We start from the raw sequence: 18,595 nt of genomic DNA on the forward strand, positions 1-18,595 counted from the left end.
CAACATTGTTGGTGCACAGTTCAATAGCTTAACCATGGTTCCATCTATGACAGTGTTGGCGTGTGGTCTTAAATGCTTCTGCATGGGTACAGTTCTTCCATTCCAGTTGACCCACTATCATAGTGATGTCAGATTGAGTTTTCCAGTCATTTATGTGGACAAAGACGAAAACATTGAGAAAGTTGTGGTAGAGACACGTGGGCTCTTTATGGACGACTGCTGTTCTAGAACAAAACCAGAATAGGCTGCCACGATTGTACATGTTTGTTAATCTTGTACATACGGGTGACTAGCACAAGAACAGTACATGATGCAGTTCTGGCCATGGAAACAGAGAAATTATCACGAGCCATTTGCTACTGATCAACACTTTATAAAGCGTACAGAGGCCTAACCCCTTTTCTAGTGTGCGTTTTGTATGCTCGTGAAATGGTTGATAATCTCAAACGACCCCTGAATTAATTGTTTGTTGTCTGACTTGTAATTGTTTTTTAATTAGTAATGAAGACCCAGTACAAGCTGCTGCTCGGCAAGCTATGCGGAAGGCAAAACAAAGAGATGGGAAAGCAACAGAACGACAACAAACAGAAGAATTCAGGAAGGGAAGAAGCAGTTCAGCTTCTGAAGCAGAAATGCTGTCTGTGTTTCCGCAGAATTTGGATGAAAGTAAACTGAAAAGTGGGAATTCGATTGATTTGTTTCCTAAACAGTCTACTATGTCACTGCCCTCATTACAAAGGCGGGTAACTATTTCTAACCCTGATGTGGCTGACTCTGGTCGGCCTGTTGTAGTACGTCGGAAACTTCCTTCAACGCCGTCAGAAGATGACAAAGGCAAGTCGCCTCCTCGTCTAATTGATTTGGCGAGTATAGACACAGACGGCGGGACATCTAATGAAACTTCTAATGTAAAAAAACAGGGAAATTCTCTTACTCTAACAGACAAACGTCAACGATTCAATGAAACAATATCAGTGACTATTGATGTAGGAGCATTAGAAAGGGATAATGAACTTTTAGCATCAAGATATCGTGACACTAGAGCTAAATCAGAAGGAACGCTTCACAACACATGTGACGCCAAGGAGACACAAAGTTTGTTGTTGCAGTCTGTTTTAGAGGAGCAGCCAGGTGAAACAGTTGTGGCATCTGCTGGTACATCACCATGGCAACAGACTTCTGAAACACAATCACAAGCACAAGATGGTAGTATTGATTATCAATCAAAGGGTGGGTTAGAAACTAGTTCTGATATTGAGGGGAAACGTGTTAGAAATCCATCTAAGAGTGTTATTGCTGGTGGAACGAAACGAGGTTGGACTGACATTGCAGCGGCCATTCTGTGGCGGCAAATGATAGGAATTTTAGGGAACGTCAATGACATAAAAAAGCCAAATATCCATTGTGAGGCTGTAAAGTGTTTGGCGGAGGTCTGGGAGGCTCTTTATAAGGTCAAGCAAAACCAAGGCATTGTGTTGGAAGATGGAACACCAGTTGTTGATGTGGTCTACTCACCTCCTCTGTTTGCTATAGCACCATTAGTATTCCAGGTATGTTTTCTATTTGGCAATTGGTGTATCGAGTGTTTGCCATGGATGTTGTTGTGCGCATGTCAGGCTGCTGGAAAATCAGTTGAATATAAAGCTGGCAGGTTAGTTGCATACAAATTGATGTGTGACATGACGGTGAAGAGACACGATGTGCCACCTTCCTCACATCATCTTGATCATTTCTATCGCTTGATTCAAGCTGGTTTAAGACTGCAAGACCAGGTGTGCAGCGATGAAATCAACATGCACGTTCTCTTGAATCATTTTGTTGTATGTTGCAGGATTTCTTGGCTGCTATTTTTTCTCACAGTTACAAGATCTTCTCTCTGCCCTTCCCAGGAGTAACTGTTACTATTCCTGATTACATAGAAGCAGCGGATCGAATGCTCAGTTCAACAGGAGTCAGTCCAGATGTAAGTCAATCTTTGGTTGTTGAATTCTGTTTTTTCTTAGTAGCAAATGGTTGGTTTACTAAGTTTACCATGTTGTCTTATCACTGTAGTATGCTACAGAGACTACACAGTTTGTACTTCTTTTAACTGCTGTGTGTGTGTGTGTGTGCGTGTGTGTGTGTGTGTGTGTGTGTGTGTGTGTGTGTGTGTGTGTGTGCGTGTGTGTGTGTGTGTGTGTGTGTGTGAGAGAGAGAGAGAGAGTGTGTGTGTGTGTGTGTGTGTGTGTGTGTGTGTGTGTGTGTGTGTGTGTGTGTGTGTGTGTGTGTGTGTGTGTGTGTGTGTGTGTGTGTGTGTGTAGTGATTGGAAGGGATTTACCAGTAACACAAAGTTGTACACACTGTTTTCCGTAAATGTTGAGCAAGAGGTCACTTTTACAGTTTTTGCATATGCTCCCAACAGTTTAGGTCTACTGTACCTGTAGATAGTTACTAGTTTTTTAGTGCCATTTTAAACATAAATTTTGCTTTTGCAATTTATTTGAATTATTGATGGCAGTAACAGGTACGTGCTTTGCAGGTTCCTCGACTTCCTGCTTTAGCTGCAACTGGCTCCTTGCTGTTTTTTCCTCGGCTTTATAATGGAGTTGCTGTTGAAGGATGCATGGGCACAGACGACCATTCAGTGACTTTTCAAACTATTGAGGTATTAATTATTCAGATCTCAATAGGCTACATACATCTCAGGGAGCTGAAAGCAACACTTCTTGAGATTTCATGATCTAGATGAAAGATGTAGCAGCTTTAGTCGTGATGCACATCATAAAGCTTTCATAGAGTTTCTCTTGTTTGCTTGTGTTGTAATACGTGTTTTATGGTTTGACTAATAGAACAAGTTGATTGACTTTTTTGTTAAATCTGCAAGGGATGAGAAGTCAAGGATGGCAAGGTAATTATGTACGTAAATTACGAGATAAGGCTTTGTGTTTGAATTGGGACTGTCATGTGTAAGGTGTCTGGCTGTGTCGGTTGTTGGCTTGTTTGTCTACTCAGAGCTTGCTCACAAAAATCTTCATTCTAAACTGAATGAGAGCTTACAAGTCATTCTGAACAGTCTGATGGTATGTTTGATATCAATGTTGTAGTGTGTGCGCGCGTGTGTGTGTGTGTGTGCACGTGTGTGTGTATGTGTGTGTGACATGCTGTTATGACAGGTTCCCGAGAAGTTGGTTGCATTGGTCACCATTGACATGATCCACTTACTCGGTGGTGTTATGAACAACATGCTGGAGTTGCAGCCAAGTTTGCCAGGGCTGATTGTAGAGGCAAGTAACAAATTAGCGCTACTCACTGGCTGCTTTCCTAACATGAATTATTTAGGTCGTTGCGTACACACTTAGTGTATTGCTGGTTGATAGATGTGGCGATGAGAATGAACAGGTTAGTAGCTGCTCTTGCTGCTAGAGTGCCGTGTTGCTAACTTAATAGTTTGCTACTTTGTGGACAAAGTTTTCGTTACCGTGAGTAGTTTTTCATAGAGGCAGACAGAAAGATTAATGAGTGGTTGCATAAGCAGACACGTCTGTGGATGTAGTTAGAGGGAAACATGAAATGATGGGCAGGGTGCTACATCGTGGCACATGCAGAAACATGTGTTGAAAGCACTGAAGTGAAATCTAATGAGCAGGGGATCAGTAAGGCCACGACAGTTGGTAGACAACAATGCTGAGGTAGACGGATGACTGTCAGTGTGGTAGACATTTGGCTTAGACGGACAAGACAAGCACTGAAAATAGATCAATGTAGCATCATGTTAGACCCTCTCGTGCTGTCATGTCTGGTTGCCGTGTGGCATGGAAACGTCGGTGTTGTTGTGTCATACAGAAATCGGGCAAAACAGTGAGAAGGTCAGGTACAAGGCTAGACTAATGGTTGATTAGATAACTATTGAAAGATTATACACTGACACATTCTGATAGGCAAACTGTATTGGTTGTTCTGTATGTCTACTCATCAGGACAGGTCATGCAGTGATAACATCATTATTATGATGCAAATATTGGCAGTGTTATCATGATCACTTTGGCTAGATAGTGATTTTCTCTACTGAGTTTGCTGATTATTTAGTTACTGTTTTATATACATTTGAGATGTTCTTTGAGTGCAGTATATGTTGTACTATCTCTCTGTGTGTTTGCTGTAGAAGATTGTTGTTGCCATGTTGACTTGTTTATTGGACTTGTTCATGCTGCTTCCGCTTAACATTGTGTCTATGCCTGCAAGAGCAGAAACAGGAATCACACTTCGTGGAATCGTTTTTCAGGTACATTGGATGCTCTTTGTTGACACTGTCACATTTGTGAAAGCTTGATGATGATTGCAAACTTTGTTCATCATGTTCTTATAATGGTAGGTATTTTCTGCAGCTGCTACAAGCTCTCCTGTTTCATTTGATGCTAAAACAAGCAGGAAATTGCTTCTAACCCAGTTGTCTGCAACAAATACTTTTCCTACAATTGTTTCTGTTCCCAATGTAAAAAAGACGTCGGTTAGTCCTCCTCGCAGTGCTCCTCCTGGTAAGTGGAAGTCAGTGTGGAGAACTTGTGCACATTTTAATCTTTGTTTCATGTATCTTAGTGGGTTCTCCAGCAAAAGCGTTCACTTTTCCCTCTTTTCCTAGTGATGTTGTTAAATTAACTGCTAGATCAGTAAGTTTGTGCATTATTATATCTTTAGTTCTAGACAGTTTAATATTTAATATTGTTATCATTAGGATCATTATTGGCAATATTTTGTGATCATTGGTTTGTATTGTGTTTCAGTGTCTCTCTCGACTGTCTGTATTATATGGTCATTATCCTTTTGCATGTGGTGCTGCTCAAATTAGCAGTCGGCTGTCAGAGAGAGATGATAATCCTGCTTGTGAAGGAACTACCGACACTGAACTCTCAAATGTCCTTTTCAACTCACCCAACGTGCAGGTATAGACAGTACAAGTGACAATACAGATGACCAGTTTGTTGTAGTAAAATGTTGCTGATGAGTATTCTTTTGTTTGATTGTGTAGTTCTTGTCATACCAGAACAACACAATAATTACTGTCATTGAGCTGCCTGGAGAGGTAGCACTGCGTTTGTGAGCATTCGTGTATGCTTGAGCTGACGTTTGTGTTCATTAGGATAAGAATACTCGTGAGTGTCGGGTTATTACTCGAGATATGACTGGAAAGTTCTCTTGGGATGTCCAGTTGTTGCACAGCACTGTACCTCTTCCCAGTGCACCCTACGCAGGTGTCATCTATTTTCGTTTGTGCGTTTTGTCATCGTTCGTCAGTCTGTAAATGTTGAATGCGTTGTAGGTGTTGTCAGTGATCTGGATGATCAGTTTGTGAAGTCAAAAGGAGACCGTCGATCTCTTCAAAAACCTGTCAGTGTCTGTCGTTCGGTACCTCAATTTCCAGATCCACTCGTTTTGCCAACACACAAGAATGTGAACAATCCAGATGCTGACTTACTGGACAGGGTATTGTTGGTTGTCTGGTCTTGAAAACAGTCGGTTAGTATTTGGTCTGGTTTGTTTGTTTCAGCTGCTTGTTCACATTGGTGCTACGAGCCTTGAATGTGTTGCTGACACTGAACGACAGTTGAATCATCCCGATGCTCCTCCTGTTATATTCAAGAATGAGCTGCAGTCAGGACTAATTGATGTTCTTCATGCACAAGATTTTGCTGAGAAGGACAATTACGTCGAGTCACAGAAGGAGCTAGTGTAAGTCACCATAGACAATTACTTCTGTCAAGTGCAAGACTGATGGCATGTTAGTTGTAGTGAAACGGAAGTGTGAGTGTGTTATTTGTCTTTTGTGAATGTGTAGAATGGTAGCTGAAGCAGCACATCCTTCTGTGCACAAGTCGCCATTGTCACCATTTTATCATTGTCAACTTTTGTTGAGCTACATGGGACTGTTGTCGTGGGAGCAACGGTATGAAGTGTAGTATGAGTCGTCTGTAGTAGTGTGATTGTGAATGTAATGGATTTAGGAGCAAAGTGGAACTGCTGAAAAAGCAAGATGCTTTGCTGCGAGAATTAAAGCATTTGGATCAGCGACGATGGTGTGTAGTGTGCACTTCTTTACCTGACTACTTATTATGCATTACTTGTCCGTCGTTTAGTCGAGAAACACACAAGATCGCTGTTTTGTATGTTGGTCGAGGGCAAGAAGACAAGCAGTCGATAATGGGGAATTCACGAGGAAGTCGACTTTTCGAAGAGTTTGTAGCCGGTCTGGCTTGGGAGGTATTGTGGTTATTTCCAGCTTGAAACAATACCAACTGTAAATGAATTTCCTTCAGGTTGACTTGGGTAATCATCCAGGTTTTATGGGTGGTTTGCCACGTAATCAGACAACGGGCAGCACAGCTCCTTATTATGCCACACCGAGCGTCGAGGTCATTTTCCATGTGGCCACTCGATTTCCCGTCAACGGGGAGGGTACACAGTGGTTGCTGAACAAAGTCAGACATCTTGGCAACGATGAGATTCAGATTGTGTGGAGCGAGCACACACGTGATTACCGCGGAGAGATTATAAAGACGCAATTTGGCGACGTCTACATTGTCATTTATCCTCTTCCCAACAGCTTGTTCCGAATACAAATCATAAAAAAGCCTGAAGTAAGATACTGTGTTACTTGTTATCATAGCATATTTATAGTGGTGTGTGCGTGTGTGTGTGTGTGTGTGTGTGTGTGTGTGTGTGCGTGCGTGTGTGTGTTTGCGCGTGTGTACATGAGTGTGTGTAGCTTGCACTGAATTATCTCATCGATGGTGTCATTTAACTGCACATTTAATGTATAGGTGCACTTTTTCGGTCCGCTGTTTGATGGTGCGATAGTTGACATGCTGACTTTGCCGCATCTTGTACGAGAGACTGCGTTGAATGCCAGCAGAGCTAAACGGTCGCAGATGAGTTACTACCAGCAATGGTTACATTCTAGCAGTTGTTTTGAAGGTGTAAAGTTAAGGCAAATTTTCTGTAGGTTTGAAGACAGAGCGAATTACTTGGAGAACACAATCAACAAGCTTCGTCGTGACACAACCTTTGAAGAGTTCATGACATCGGTCGTGCGTCCTGCTGCTTTCGTTTCCGAGGAGGCAACCATTCCCGTCGTGACCGTCACCAGCAGTGAAGAAGGCAGAGGTAGGAGTCGTAATCGTTCGCAATGGTCACCGCTGGCTTCGTCGGAACAAGATGAAACAGACACAAGTCCGGGTGGCGGGCCGTTTCGACAGAGAGCCAATACTTTTACACACGGTGATCGATTACGCCATCCGTCACCACTAGCAAGACTAGGGAAGTTGCTTGGTAATTCTCACTGTTTATTTGCGCATTTTAGAGGATTTGTGTGATTGCATGTGGTTGGTGCTCATTTTCAGATCGAAACGACCAGTTGTCTTTACCCGACGGACTCAACAAGGCAGGCAGTCCGTCGTCACCTTCCACTAAACAACGTCGCAGCAGTTCGGATAGAGCGAAACGGATCGTCTGATCAACTGAAGCTAAGCATTCAGTCCGTGTGTAGATGAAGTTATTTAGCTGCCGCCGGCACCAGCTGATTTGACGGCAATAATTAAAATTTAGTTATACGGAAGATACGCACCGAACGCTTTGAGGCACTCAAATGTTGCCGTAGAGGCTCAGTTTTTATCGAGACGATGCAATATTATAGAAAATAACTACTTTCTAGTTCATATTGCATTCGGATGTCTCGAAATTGGACAAAGAATCGGAAGTGAAGCAGTACATATAATTATCTTTTTTGTTACAAAATCTCGTGTTACACAATTGCAGTAGAGTTTCTGCTGACGATGCAGTAAAGCGTGTGACGTTTGTCGATCGGGTTGTGAGATGTTTGTGACGGTGTAGAGAAACAGGTAGACCATGCATAGTCTAGGGAGGGTGAAGCGGGGTCGGGAGCTGGCGAGGGCTAAACTTAAAGCTTCTTCTAGCATTGGAGATTTTGTCGTGTTATGATGGCAGGCAGTGCTAGCAGCTAGTAGGTGGTAAGTTTGTTGATTAAATTAAGTTGCTCTAGTAGTAGCCGAAACTGCAGCATTTTGAAATATGTATAATTGTTAACCATCTCCGAGGTTATCGCATAGCAGAGATGCCGTAAGTCGTAGTACATTTGAACATTACAGACCGTGTATCGAACGAGATTCAGAAAAGAACGGCGACGAACAGTCAATTGGTCGCGATGATTATCGCGATTTCCTTTGATAGGCCGTATTTCTTGATATCCACCGGCCTAGTTAACCGATGGAGCATAGCTATTATCCTGGTCGTGAAACGTACGAAGGGTGCCGGTAAGCATGCGCAGAGAGTTGCTAAATACGATCTCGACCTTGAAGAGTTCCAACCAGTCTTCTGAGAGAGAACATCCTTGCAGTGACTGAGTCTTCTGTAACCAGATCGTTCTGCACTACGCATTGTACGTCGAAACTACGTCTTTTCTCTTCATTCTATCACACGAAAGGTTACGGTAAGCTGCTGATCGAGCGCGCTCAGTTAATTAAAGCTAATAAATGTCTGCCTTTACTCGACCTCCAGCAGTTTCACCAGCGAGAAGCTGGATGAGATGGTGGAGGCTCAGTCGGTGGAAGTAAATGAAACCGACCTCTACTGGATCGACGATCCGGTCTATTTGTTAATTGAGCTAGTGGAAGCCAACAACACGCCGCATGCGATCTTTTTATTAAAACAAACAAACAACGCGTTTGTACGATATTGACAGTGCTAAATTGCAAGAAGACGCATACAGATGTGCAGAGGATGGTGAAACTGAGCGTCATAGAACTGCATGTGGATAAAGATGGTAGTTATCCTGGTGGGCTGTCTAAATACTTTTATCTAGGGTTTGTGTTGTCTAATCTCTAGGGCAAAAAGACCTCATGACTTACTGCATAGGCAGGGATCGAAGTAGCCTCGAATTTCCAGACCAGAGAGCGCGAACTCTAGTCTGGACCGAGTCGATATTAAAATGATTTCAGAAGTATTTATCAAAAGTAATGGTAAATGGTGTCTAACGGCGTAGGATCGTTTTACCTAGATCAACATATCATTTGTAAATGCCATGAGATCTCACGAACAAAGAGACGTCTGTTGTGTTTGCGGCGATATCTTGGTGAACGGCATGAAACGACGACTCTTTGATTCTTCGGCAGACCGCTAGCTAGTCTAGCCGCGACTAGCGAGGCTACCGCTCAACCAGTTGTCAAAGGTGATGGTCTAGCGACGCTGCTGTGCATGTCCTGTCACCGCAAGCTTGAAAATATCAAAGAACTGAAGCTGAAAACTAAGATGTGTGTGTGTGTGTGCAGAGTCTGATCATTGTTCTGGCATGCAGAGTTTAGTCATTGTTCTGGCGTGCACTTAGCCGCCCACGAGGCTTTCACACGCGTGCAATCAGTGCTAGTGCACTTAGCATAACCAATTATTGCTAAGCCAATCAGAATTTACAACCAAGATTCGGGTTGTAGAAGCTGATTGGCTAAGAAGGGCTATTTCCGAAATCATTTTAGTATCGACTTGGTCCAGACTAGAGTTCGCGCGCTCCCTGGTCTGGAAGTTCGAGGCTAGGATCGAAGTCTTATAGTATTCCTTTATAGGTGGAAGTCTTCATTCTATAAATGATGAGATCTTCCTGTACCTCTTCCCACGAGTCTAATACAGGAGTCGCACTAAAGTTACACTAAAAATTTAGTGACGCATGTTCGGAGCTGGCGCAATAAATGTTTGGAGTTTCGAGGCTACCTCGGATACCCTTGTAGTTGCACGATCGATGTCTTGGCTAAACTTTGTGCTATAACCCTCGCTTATTAGGGAATGCATGCCTTTGTATAGGAGGTATACTGCTTACAATATGCCTTCTAAATAAAAAGCGGGGGTGTCAAAATTATCAAAATAACGTCGAATCCGCTATCTAGATAGAGACCGATCGCCACAAAACGATAGATGCAGACACTGTTCTACATAATGCGCGGTTTGGATTTTCGATCTTGGTGTGTTGGCCGTGTCTAGAGAGGATCCGACGTTTGGAACACATCACTATTACGCGCGTTTTTCGATCATATCAGACTGCCGTAAGCATAAAGCAGTTACACCCCTAAATTTATCTGTGTTTTTGGGCAACGCCTGGTACCTCTTTTCTCGCGCGCGCACGCACGCACGCACACACACACACAGCACATGCAGGTCAGTGTCTAGAGTTAGAAAGTAATCATTGTTTAATAATTGTAGTATTGACAAATCACCTCTAATATATGTTTACTTACCCAACTTGTACAGCCTCGAATGCATCAAGATGGCAAGCGATATGCATACGGTATGTATACGTATATATGCTGTTACTAGGCAGCAATTGGCTTTTAATGCACTCACCTAACTATATACTATGGGAGCTTTGCTCTATAGTGGACATCTCAAAATGATGCGTACAGTACAGTATACCCTCCACTCTAGAGTCTAGCACAACTGACGTCACGCATCACACACAGCTAGAGATTGCCACTCCAAGGGTCGACAGTTAAATTAATCTTGTGTAATTGCGATATCGGAGTGTACTTTAGTGTCCGCGCTCACAAAGCAGTGCGTGCCGACTTGCAGCTGAGTCGTGCACATCTCCATGTGTTACTAGCACGTGAGCGACTGTATTCATTGCCAGCCGCCGCCTCCATCTCCAGAGCGTGGTTTGAGACAGCAGGCTCGAAGACAATGTTTTGGCGGAGCATATTGCCAGTACTGTGTCTTGGTAAGATATCGGACATTTGTGGTGCACTCAAAACTATAATGCACACCGATTGTGACACTCACAGCTGCATTTTCTTCTAGTTTGTTCTTCTCTGCGATGCACCAATGCAAACCCATGTAAGCTGATCCCTATACGTTGTGCTCGATGCATGCGCGTGTTCGCATGCAGTTTAAAGCAACGATTTGTGTCTTGTGATGCAGATTGTCCTGCTCAATGGACGCCGTACATGAACTCGTGCTACCAGCTACGCGGGCAAACGAGCTTCACTGCAAAAATCTGGGTCGCTGCGCGTTCTGATTGCCGCAGAAACACGCCGATGGCCACGGGCTACTTGGCAAGCATACACTCGCAACAAGAACAGAACTTCGTGCAAACGATGATACAGGGGACCGTCAACATTTCTAACGTGCAGTCCGTCTTTCTTGGTTTGTCGTCGCGCAGGTCGAGCGGTGGCTACGGATGGAGCGACGGCACGGCCGTGTCGTACACACACTGGAAGTCCGGTTTCGTCACCGAGCAGGGCAAGCAGTGCATCGCAATTGGAACGAGCAACGGATACTGGAACGACAGAAACTGCGACGACAGGGCGGCTTATGTATGCAAAATGAGGATGAGTACGTTACTCGTCATTTTGTTGATGACTTATGCACACCATGCGAGTCTAATGTCGCATTTCTAGTTAACTCGACCGTCTCACCAACTCGGGCTCCTCCTACGAAAGGTATGAAAAATGGCGTACGTTGTTTGCTGTCGTTTTGCCTTCACTTTTGACATCACGCTTGTATAGCGAGTGTCTATTGCCCGTCCGGCTGGGATCAGTATGCCGACCGTTGCTATTGGTACAGCAATTCTAATCGTGCGACCTACGACACGGCCATCTCGTACTGTCAGGCGAGAGGTGGAGATCTCGTCAGTATCAACAGCGTGTACGAACAAGCGTACGTGTTGGCGAAATTGCGTGGAAAAGGCAACGTTTGGCTCGGACTGAATGATATCAGCAGAGAAGGCGAATACGTATGGACAGATGGCAGTGACGTCTCGTCAGTTTGAGTGCATGTCGTTTGTAAGAACGCGTTCGCGCGTAAAAACAAATTTTTGGTGTTTGTTTTAGATTTACCGATTGGGGATTTGGCGAGCCGAACAGTCACGCAGACCACGAAGACTGTGTCGAGTTGACGGCGAGTACGGGGCTTTGGAATGATCGCGTGTGTTCGGGAACACTCTCTTACATGTGTGAGAAGGCCGCAAGTGAGTGATAATTCCGTCGTCGACATGTGTTGAGGTCTTCTCTCTTATCTTTACTCTATTTTACAGCTCAAATATACCCTCCTGCATCTACAGGTAATGCCGCACGTATTATTATGTATATTATAAATAATATTTTTTATTATGTTATATTATAAATAATATTATTATTATATATATTATAAAAAAACTTATTGTCGTCCTCAACCAGATCAGTCTGGTTTGTATAGTCTATTACAAGTACCGAAAGCAAACCCTGCTTCAGAAGTACTTAGACCACTTCAGAAGTACTTATATTATTATTAGTATGTGTGTCGTGCTCAACCAGATCAGTCCGGTTTGTATAGTCTATTACAAGTACCGAAAGCAAACCCTGCTTCAGAAGTACTTAGACTACTTCAGAAGTACTTATATTATTATTATTATGTGTGTCGTGCTCAACCAGATCAGTCTGGTTTGTAAAGTCTATTACAAGTACCGGAGCAAACCCTGCTTCAGAAGTACTTAGACCATCACGGCTGTCTAGAAAGAAGACACGACTTTACGAAGGATCCGAGTAGATCCCAGAAGCACTGTTTTCTGTAAGTGCTGCAGGTTGTGATGACCTGGAATAATGTCCAGCCACCGTGCAATACCTGCGTGCACTGTGCCCAAAGCTCCCAAGACCACCGGAACCACCAGTGTTCGACAATGCCACATGCGGCTTATCTCCACTCGCAAGTCGCTGTACTTCGCCAACTTCTCAGCATGTTTCTTGCCAATGTTGCCATCAGCAGGACAGCTGATATCAATTGTTTGTCTTCCTATTTCTGAGACAGATGTCTGGACGATTGGCTTTGATCTTCCTGGCAGTGGGGATGGTGGTATCTCACATCATAGTAATGTCATCCGTCTCCACAAGTCTATCAGGATGATGCCGGTACCATCTGCTCTCCACTGGAACCCCAAAATGGCGACAAACATCCCAGTGAATGATGGAGGCCACCTGATTGTGTCGATCAGTGTAGTCCATCGGTGCCAAAGCACTACAGCCTGCCACAATGTGGTCGACTGTTTCCAGGCCTACACTGCACATGCGGCAAGTAGGACTGACATCACGATGTAGAATCTTGCACTCATAGTACCGAGTCATGCACTCATAGTACCCACCACCCCGCAGGTGAGCCCAGCGGGGTACATGTTTTCGTGTAGTCCATACGGCGATCAATGACTAGCCAATTCGATATAGATTGCAGGCATTACGGTGACCGCGAACTCGTGGACAGCACGCCTAGTGGATATCAACGACCACCAGGAAAGCACTGAACGTCATCGTCAACGGACCGTTCGCCAGACCACAGAAACTCCCCAACGACTGAAACGAGTCATAGTCTCATGGATAAAGCTAGAGAAACATGAGAGAGAAAGACAGACAAATTTCATAATTTACTATCGGGTTTGAACACCCAAACCATGGAGTGGTAGCCATTGTCGCTACCACTAAGCCACGGTGGTGACAGTTATTATTATTATTATTATTATTATTATTATTATTATTATGTATATTATAAATAATATTATTACTCTAGTATAATTATATGAATATTATTTCAGCAACAAATTGTCCAACTGGCTGGCTTTCATACAACGGTCACTGCTATTTCTTTAATGCTCATGCCAATTTGAACAACACGATGGCCCAGTCGTACTGTGTGTCTCAAAATTCTCATCTTGCTCATATCAATGATATCTATGAGAACGCTTGGATCGCTAGTCAGTATCCGTTGGTTGGAGGCATGCCTATTAGAAACAATCGCTCTACTCACTTTTGGATCGGACTCAATGATCTAAAAACTGAAGGACTTTACACGTGGACGGACGGTTATCCTGTCGAGATCACGTCGTGGAGGAAAGGAGAACCGAATGATTATAATCACGGAGAAGACTGCGTTGAGTTCTTTTTGCTTCCGTCGTCTCGTCTGATCAACGGTGTGTGGAATGATCTGTTTTGCAACCAGAAGTTGGGAGTCTTGTGTGAACGACGACAGAGTGAGCTAGAGTTGTCGAGTGTTTGTTTGAGAGCAATTTGAATAAAATTTTGTTATTTAATTAAATTTGCAGCAAACGCTCGTCCAACTACGGCTCCTCAACCTACAACAGCAGGTACATGTATGTATTGTAATGTTGTTTGTATATTATATTGCATGAGAATGTCATTGAGTATGAAGTACTATATAGAGGATGTTCACTACAGCGCCCGGTAATTGTCCTAATGGACTCCTTCTTTTCAACAACTATTGCTACATGTTCAAGTCTCTTCTTCGACTCAGTTGGACTCAAGCCGTTCAGCGATGTCGACAGTACGGGGCTGATCTCATTAGCATACACAGCACGGCCGAACAGAACTTTGTTATGAAGCATGCCATAAGTTCTGGCTTCTCGCGATCTCTATGGATTGGTCTCGGTGATCGCAATGTCGAAGGAGGTTACGTGTGGTCGGATGGCAGTCCAGTGCAATACACAAACTGGAACAATAATGAACCAAACAACTACTACGGACAAGAAGACTGCGTTGAAGCTTATTTGTCTAGAAACAACAAAAATTGGAATGACCAGACTTGCGAGCAACTTCGATATTTTGGCTGTAAGATCAAGTTAGGTAGAAACAATTGTGAGATAACACAGTGAAACGGACATGTTGATAATCATATTGTGCATGTGTAGGAAAGACGTTGATTATGCCAACAGCTACGGCTCCATCGTATAGTGAGATCAAACTTCATGCAGTCACAATTTCACTTGTTATTGTATGTTTGTATGTATATTAGTCGGTTATCCGTGTTCAGCGTCGTCTAACACATATTCTCACGGTCCTTATTGCTATACAATAGTTAAAGATCCAAAAATTTGGAGCGCTGCTTCGCAAGACTGTAAAGCGAATTACAACGGTCATCTCGTCAGCATTACAAGTTTGGATGAAGAAGAATTTTTAGCCAATACGGTCAAGACCATCAATGACACATCTCTCACAACTCACGCATGGATTGGGTTAAACGATCAGGGCAAGGAAGGAACGTTTGAGTGGTCAGACGGTTCTCCGATAAACTTCATCTATTGGTATCAAGGTGAACCAAACAACGTTCAGAGTGAAGACTGCGTAGAGCTTGTGAAAGGATTGTACTGGAACGACATTGCTTGCTCAGAAACTTACTCATACATTTGCAAATCTGTTAGAAGTAAGTGTATGACGTGCCAATTATATAAGAAATTGAATATGATATGATGTTGATTGTTAAGGTGGTGTTACCGTTTCCCCTCCCAACTACAACAACGTGACCATTTGGGGTAAAATTAGTTCTTGTCTATGATTAGAATAACAACGAAGTGTCTATGTAGGGTATTGTCCTGACGGTTGGCAAACGTTCGGATCATATTGCTATCAGCTCAACAAAGCAGCCATGACGTGGCCTGACGCTGAGAAAACTTGTGTAACCTCGGGTGGTCACTTAACCAGCATTCTCACGACAGCCGAGAGCACCTTCATCCAGCGCCACGTTATGAATAGTGTCCAAAACGCCTGGATTGGTTTGAATGATCGTGAAAACGAGCACACGTTTGTGTGGACGGATGGTTCACCGGTTATGATAGTTTCTTGGTGGAGAAATCAACCTAATGATTATGATGGCCAACAGAACTGTGTTTATATGAACAGAGCACAAGGTCGTTGGAATGACATCACATGCGGTCGTAAATATTCTTTTGTTTGTAAAATGCCAAAAAGTAAGCAACAGGCTCGAAACCATCATAATAAATTCTAATATTTGAATAATTTTATTTCTTGACAGTTCACTATCCGAGCACAGCTCCTCCATCCGTTCCTCCAGGTAATAATAATTCATATATAATTTTGTTTAGCTGTGTGCAATACGTTGGTTTTTATGTGATAGCGTATACGGCAACTTGTGTGTCAACGTACGATCAGTGTGTGCGGGCGAACAAGGGATGTCAACGAGTGACTTGTCCAAGCTATTGCCAAACTGGTGATGTGTACGGATGGCAGATTTATAGTAGTGATTCCAGTATTTGTCGTGCCGCAACTCAGGCAGGATTGCTCATGAAGAATTCTAGTAAGATATATCTAGAGTTAAACTGTGATGTGGGTTGTGTGATGTGGTGTGGTGGTGGTGTGATGGTTGGTTGTGGTGTGGTGGTGTGGTGGTGTCATGTGGTGGTGTGGTGTGGTGTAATGGTGGTGTGATGGCTGTAGTGTGGTGTGGTGGTGTGGTGTGGTGGTGTGGTGTGGTGGTGTGGTGTGCGTGGTGTGGTGTGGTATGGTGTAGTGTGGTGGTATGTGGTGTGGTGGTATGGTGTGGCGTGGTGGTGTGGTGTGGTGTGGTGGTGGTGGTGGTGTGATGGTTGGTTGTGGTGTGGTGGTGTGGTGTGGTGGTGTGGTGTGGTGTGGGATTGTGTGGTGTGGTGTGACGTACGTGGTGTGGTGTGGTGTGGTGATTGTATGTGTGTGTGTCATCTAATTTGTTCTGGTCTATTTCAGGTAGTACGGTGATTGACGTGTTACCCTTAGAAGGTCGTGATTTCTACAGTTCTGCAATTGAAAATGGCGTCTTCTCAATGTCACACGGCCTGTCAGACATGTCCTTCTCTTTCAAGTTGCAATCTGGCGGTAAATAATTTAGTGATAATCCAATAATTTAATATTTATTTAAATCTCTTGTATACATTCAGGTATGTGTGATCCAGGCTGGATCTCTAATGGTCATGCTTGCTATCTGTTTGTTGCAAGTTCAAACACTGCGTCTCGGTCTTGGTCTCAAGCTCAAAAAACGTGTCGTTCTCTTGGTGCTTATGTCACTGTCGTTGATAGCGCGCAGGAGCAGGCATTCGTTCAGTCTCAGCTGCCACCCGCAGCTGGTCAAGTGTGGATTGGACTCATCGACAAGTATCGGAGAGGCAGTTTTGTTTGGACGGATGGTACACCCTTGCAGTTTAACGTGTGGGGGGACGGTCAACCTGTTTACTCCTCTCAAAGCAAGCAAAATTGTGTTCTCATGAATCCTAATGGTGGACAAAAAGCAGGCACGTGGATTACTGCAGATTGTTCCAGTGTGGCAGGATACATATGCGAGAAATTCGTTGGTAAGATGCTTTAGTGTATAGGCGCTTGTAAGAAAATTTCAGCATTTGTTATTTACAGAAACTGGCGTGCCTACTACTATTACAATAATTCAAGGTTTGATATATACTAGCTTTAACAATAACATTAAGTTGAGAAATAATCGCTCTAATTTCCTTATTCAGGAGGTTGTCCGGACGGTTGGGTGTTACTGGATGACACTTGTTACTGGGCTACTCGTCCCGACTGTGTCGGTGATTGCTTTCTGCCGTGGTCCAATGCTCGTGCAGCATGCATGGCAATGGTTCCCGGTGCCGACCTAACGAGTGTTAACACTTACAATGAGCTGATACAAGCACAATACGTACTGCCGAGACTTGGCTGGGGAGACGTGTGGATTGGACTGAATGACATTAAAACGGAAGGTGCATACGTTTGGTCGGACGGCAGTCCGGTCGGAGAGAGAGGATTGGATTGGGCGCCGGGTGAGCCCAACGACAAGAACAAAACTCAGAACTGTGTCGCTATGCTGTCGGATGGCACAATAACCGATCAGGATTGCTCGATACCATATCCTTTCGCTTGTGAAATACCGCTATCTGCTTCTCCTCATCATCAAAGTAAGTGCAACTAATGACGCATCCCTATACTCAATATATAGTTAATGTACAGTACAGTGTACTGCTATCGTCTGTTTTTCCAAGTAGAGTGCAACTATTGACTTACCGCTGTAGTTATTCATTAATTAATGCACATACTGTACCTTTATACACTCCAGAGTCATTGATGTTAATTCTTGAAATTTTGTATTGAACCTCTAGAGAGCAGTGGAGGTCTGTCATCGGGCGGTATAGCTGGACTCGTGATCGGCATGCTTGCGACTGTAATTATTGTCGTTATTGTCACTATTATTATGCGTAAACGTCGAGGCGCAACTTCTGTCGGACGTTACACTACAATGGAGCATGATGGCGATGATCACGATGAGGGACTGTTGGGTCGTAGCGATGCTACAGATGACGACGACGAGGAGTTGGTGAAGGCCTAACGTTTCTAAATGCCGAAACATACACGAATCAATACACTGAGGGTAGCTGTTCGTCATATTTTGGAACATGTTTGCTTTTTATTCGCTGGTGTGCAGTTGTTGGTCTCTAGACGGTAGATGTACATTGATGTCAAATATTTGCTTATAACAATTAAGGCGGGCGGTACTCTACTAGATCCATTATGTGTAAAGCGATTGAATCTATGAAAGCATGCACTGGCTTTGTCATTACAAATAATTCCTTCGAGTGGACAAATAATTCCTTCGAGCAGAGAACATGTTAGGCGTGCAATTCACGCAGCACTTTTTCGTACTGCCTTTCTTCGTATCCGGACTTCGCAGCTACATCATGAAGGAGGATCGAGGATGAGATGCTTTCTGTAGATAAAAACAGGAGACGTGGAAAGGCCGAGATTGCATATACATCGGTTGTCTTGTACGAGA

At 43.7% G+C, this 18,595-nt stretch overlaps 2 protein-coding genes across 4 annotated transcripts in view; both read left to right on the forward strand.

Moving 5' to 3' along the window:
- The window catches only part of LOC134179718 (ral GTPase-activating protein subunit alpha-2-like), a 24,262-nt gene extending 16,430 nt beyond the window's left edge, over nucleotides 1-7,832 (forward strand). Inside the window, exons 16-38 of one of the 3 annotated variants that reach the window (XM_062646654.1) lie at nucleotides 500-1,550; nucleotides 1,617-1,772; nucleotides 1,832-1,963; nucleotides 2,520-2,645; nucleotides 2,830-2,888; nucleotides 2,952-3,060; nucleotides 3,154-3,264; nucleotides 3,320-3,379; nucleotides 4,143-4,262; nucleotides 4,353-4,515; nucleotides 4,577-4,647; nucleotides 4,762-4,920; nucleotides 5,007-5,060; nucleotides 5,118-5,229; nucleotides 5,298-5,461; nucleotides 5,526-5,707; nucleotides 5,814-5,921; nucleotides 5,980-6,051; nucleotides 6,112-6,235; nucleotides 6,292-6,612; nucleotides 6,796-6,923; nucleotides 6,978-7,303; nucleotides 7,375-7,832. In XM_062646654.1, coding sequence (XP_062502638.1) covers nucleotides 500-1,550; nucleotides 1,617-1,772; nucleotides 1,832-1,963; nucleotides 2,520-2,645; nucleotides 2,830-2,888; nucleotides 2,952-3,060; nucleotides 3,154-3,264; nucleotides 3,320-3,379; nucleotides 4,143-4,262; nucleotides 4,353-4,515; nucleotides 4,577-4,647; nucleotides 4,762-4,920; nucleotides 5,007-5,060; nucleotides 5,118-5,229; nucleotides 5,298-5,461; nucleotides 5,526-5,707; nucleotides 5,814-5,921; nucleotides 5,980-6,051; nucleotides 6,112-6,235; nucleotides 6,292-6,612; nucleotides 6,796-6,923; nucleotides 6,978-7,303; nucleotides 7,375-7,487 — 4,021 coding nt within the window. In that variant the 3' untranslated portion in view covers nucleotides 7,488-7,832. Of the gene's footprint in view, nucleotides 1-499; nucleotides 1,551-1,616; nucleotides 1,773-1,831; nucleotides 1,964-2,519; nucleotides 2,646-2,829; nucleotides 2,889-2,951; nucleotides 3,061-3,153; nucleotides 3,265-3,319; nucleotides 3,380-4,142; nucleotides 4,263-4,352; nucleotides 4,516-4,576; nucleotides 4,648-4,761; nucleotides 4,921-5,006; nucleotides 5,061-5,117; nucleotides 5,230-5,297; nucleotides 5,462-5,525; nucleotides 5,708-5,813; nucleotides 5,922-5,979; nucleotides 6,236-6,291; nucleotides 6,613-6,795; nucleotides 6,924-6,977; nucleotides 7,304-7,374 lie in introns of all 3 variants that reach the window. The other 2 variants (XM_062646653.1, XM_062646655.1) reach the window with 2 other exon arrangements.
- Nucleotides 7,833-10,603: 2,771 nt separating this feature from the next.
- Nucleotides 10,604-18,351, forward strand: LOC134180075 (macrophage mannose receptor 1-like). The gene is made up of 21 exons (XM_062647155.1): nucleotides 10,604-10,748; nucleotides 10,829-10,864; nucleotides 10,949-11,362; nucleotides 11,428-11,469; nucleotides 11,536-11,788; nucleotides 11,860-11,996; nucleotides 12,063-12,089; nucleotides 13,587-14,021; nucleotides 14,094-14,135; nucleotides 14,227-14,631; nucleotides 14,697-14,738; nucleotides 14,801-15,208; nucleotides 15,270-15,317; nucleotides 15,369-15,752; nucleotides 15,818-15,856; nucleotides 15,920-16,099; nucleotides 16,525-16,653; nucleotides 16,716-17,126; nucleotides 17,185-17,220; nucleotides 17,289-17,723; nucleotides 17,925-18,351. Exons 1-21 carry the CDS (start codon nucleotides 10,712-10,714, stop codon nucleotides 18,149-18,151), a joined length of 4,167 nt encoding a protein of 1,388 aa, XP_062503139.1. The 5' UTR covers nucleotides 10,604-10,711; the 3' UTR covers nucleotides 18,152-18,351.
- The last annotated feature ends 244 nt before the right edge of the window (nucleotides 18,352-18,595 follow it).

This window comes from Corticium candelabrum, chromosome 5 (genome assembly GCF_963422355.1).
Source record: "Corticium candelabrum chromosome 5, ooCorCand1.1, whole genome shotgun sequence".
Lineage (NCBI taxonomy): Eukaryota > Metazoa > Porifera > Homoscleromorpha > Homosclerophorida > Plakinidae > Corticium > Corticium candelabrum.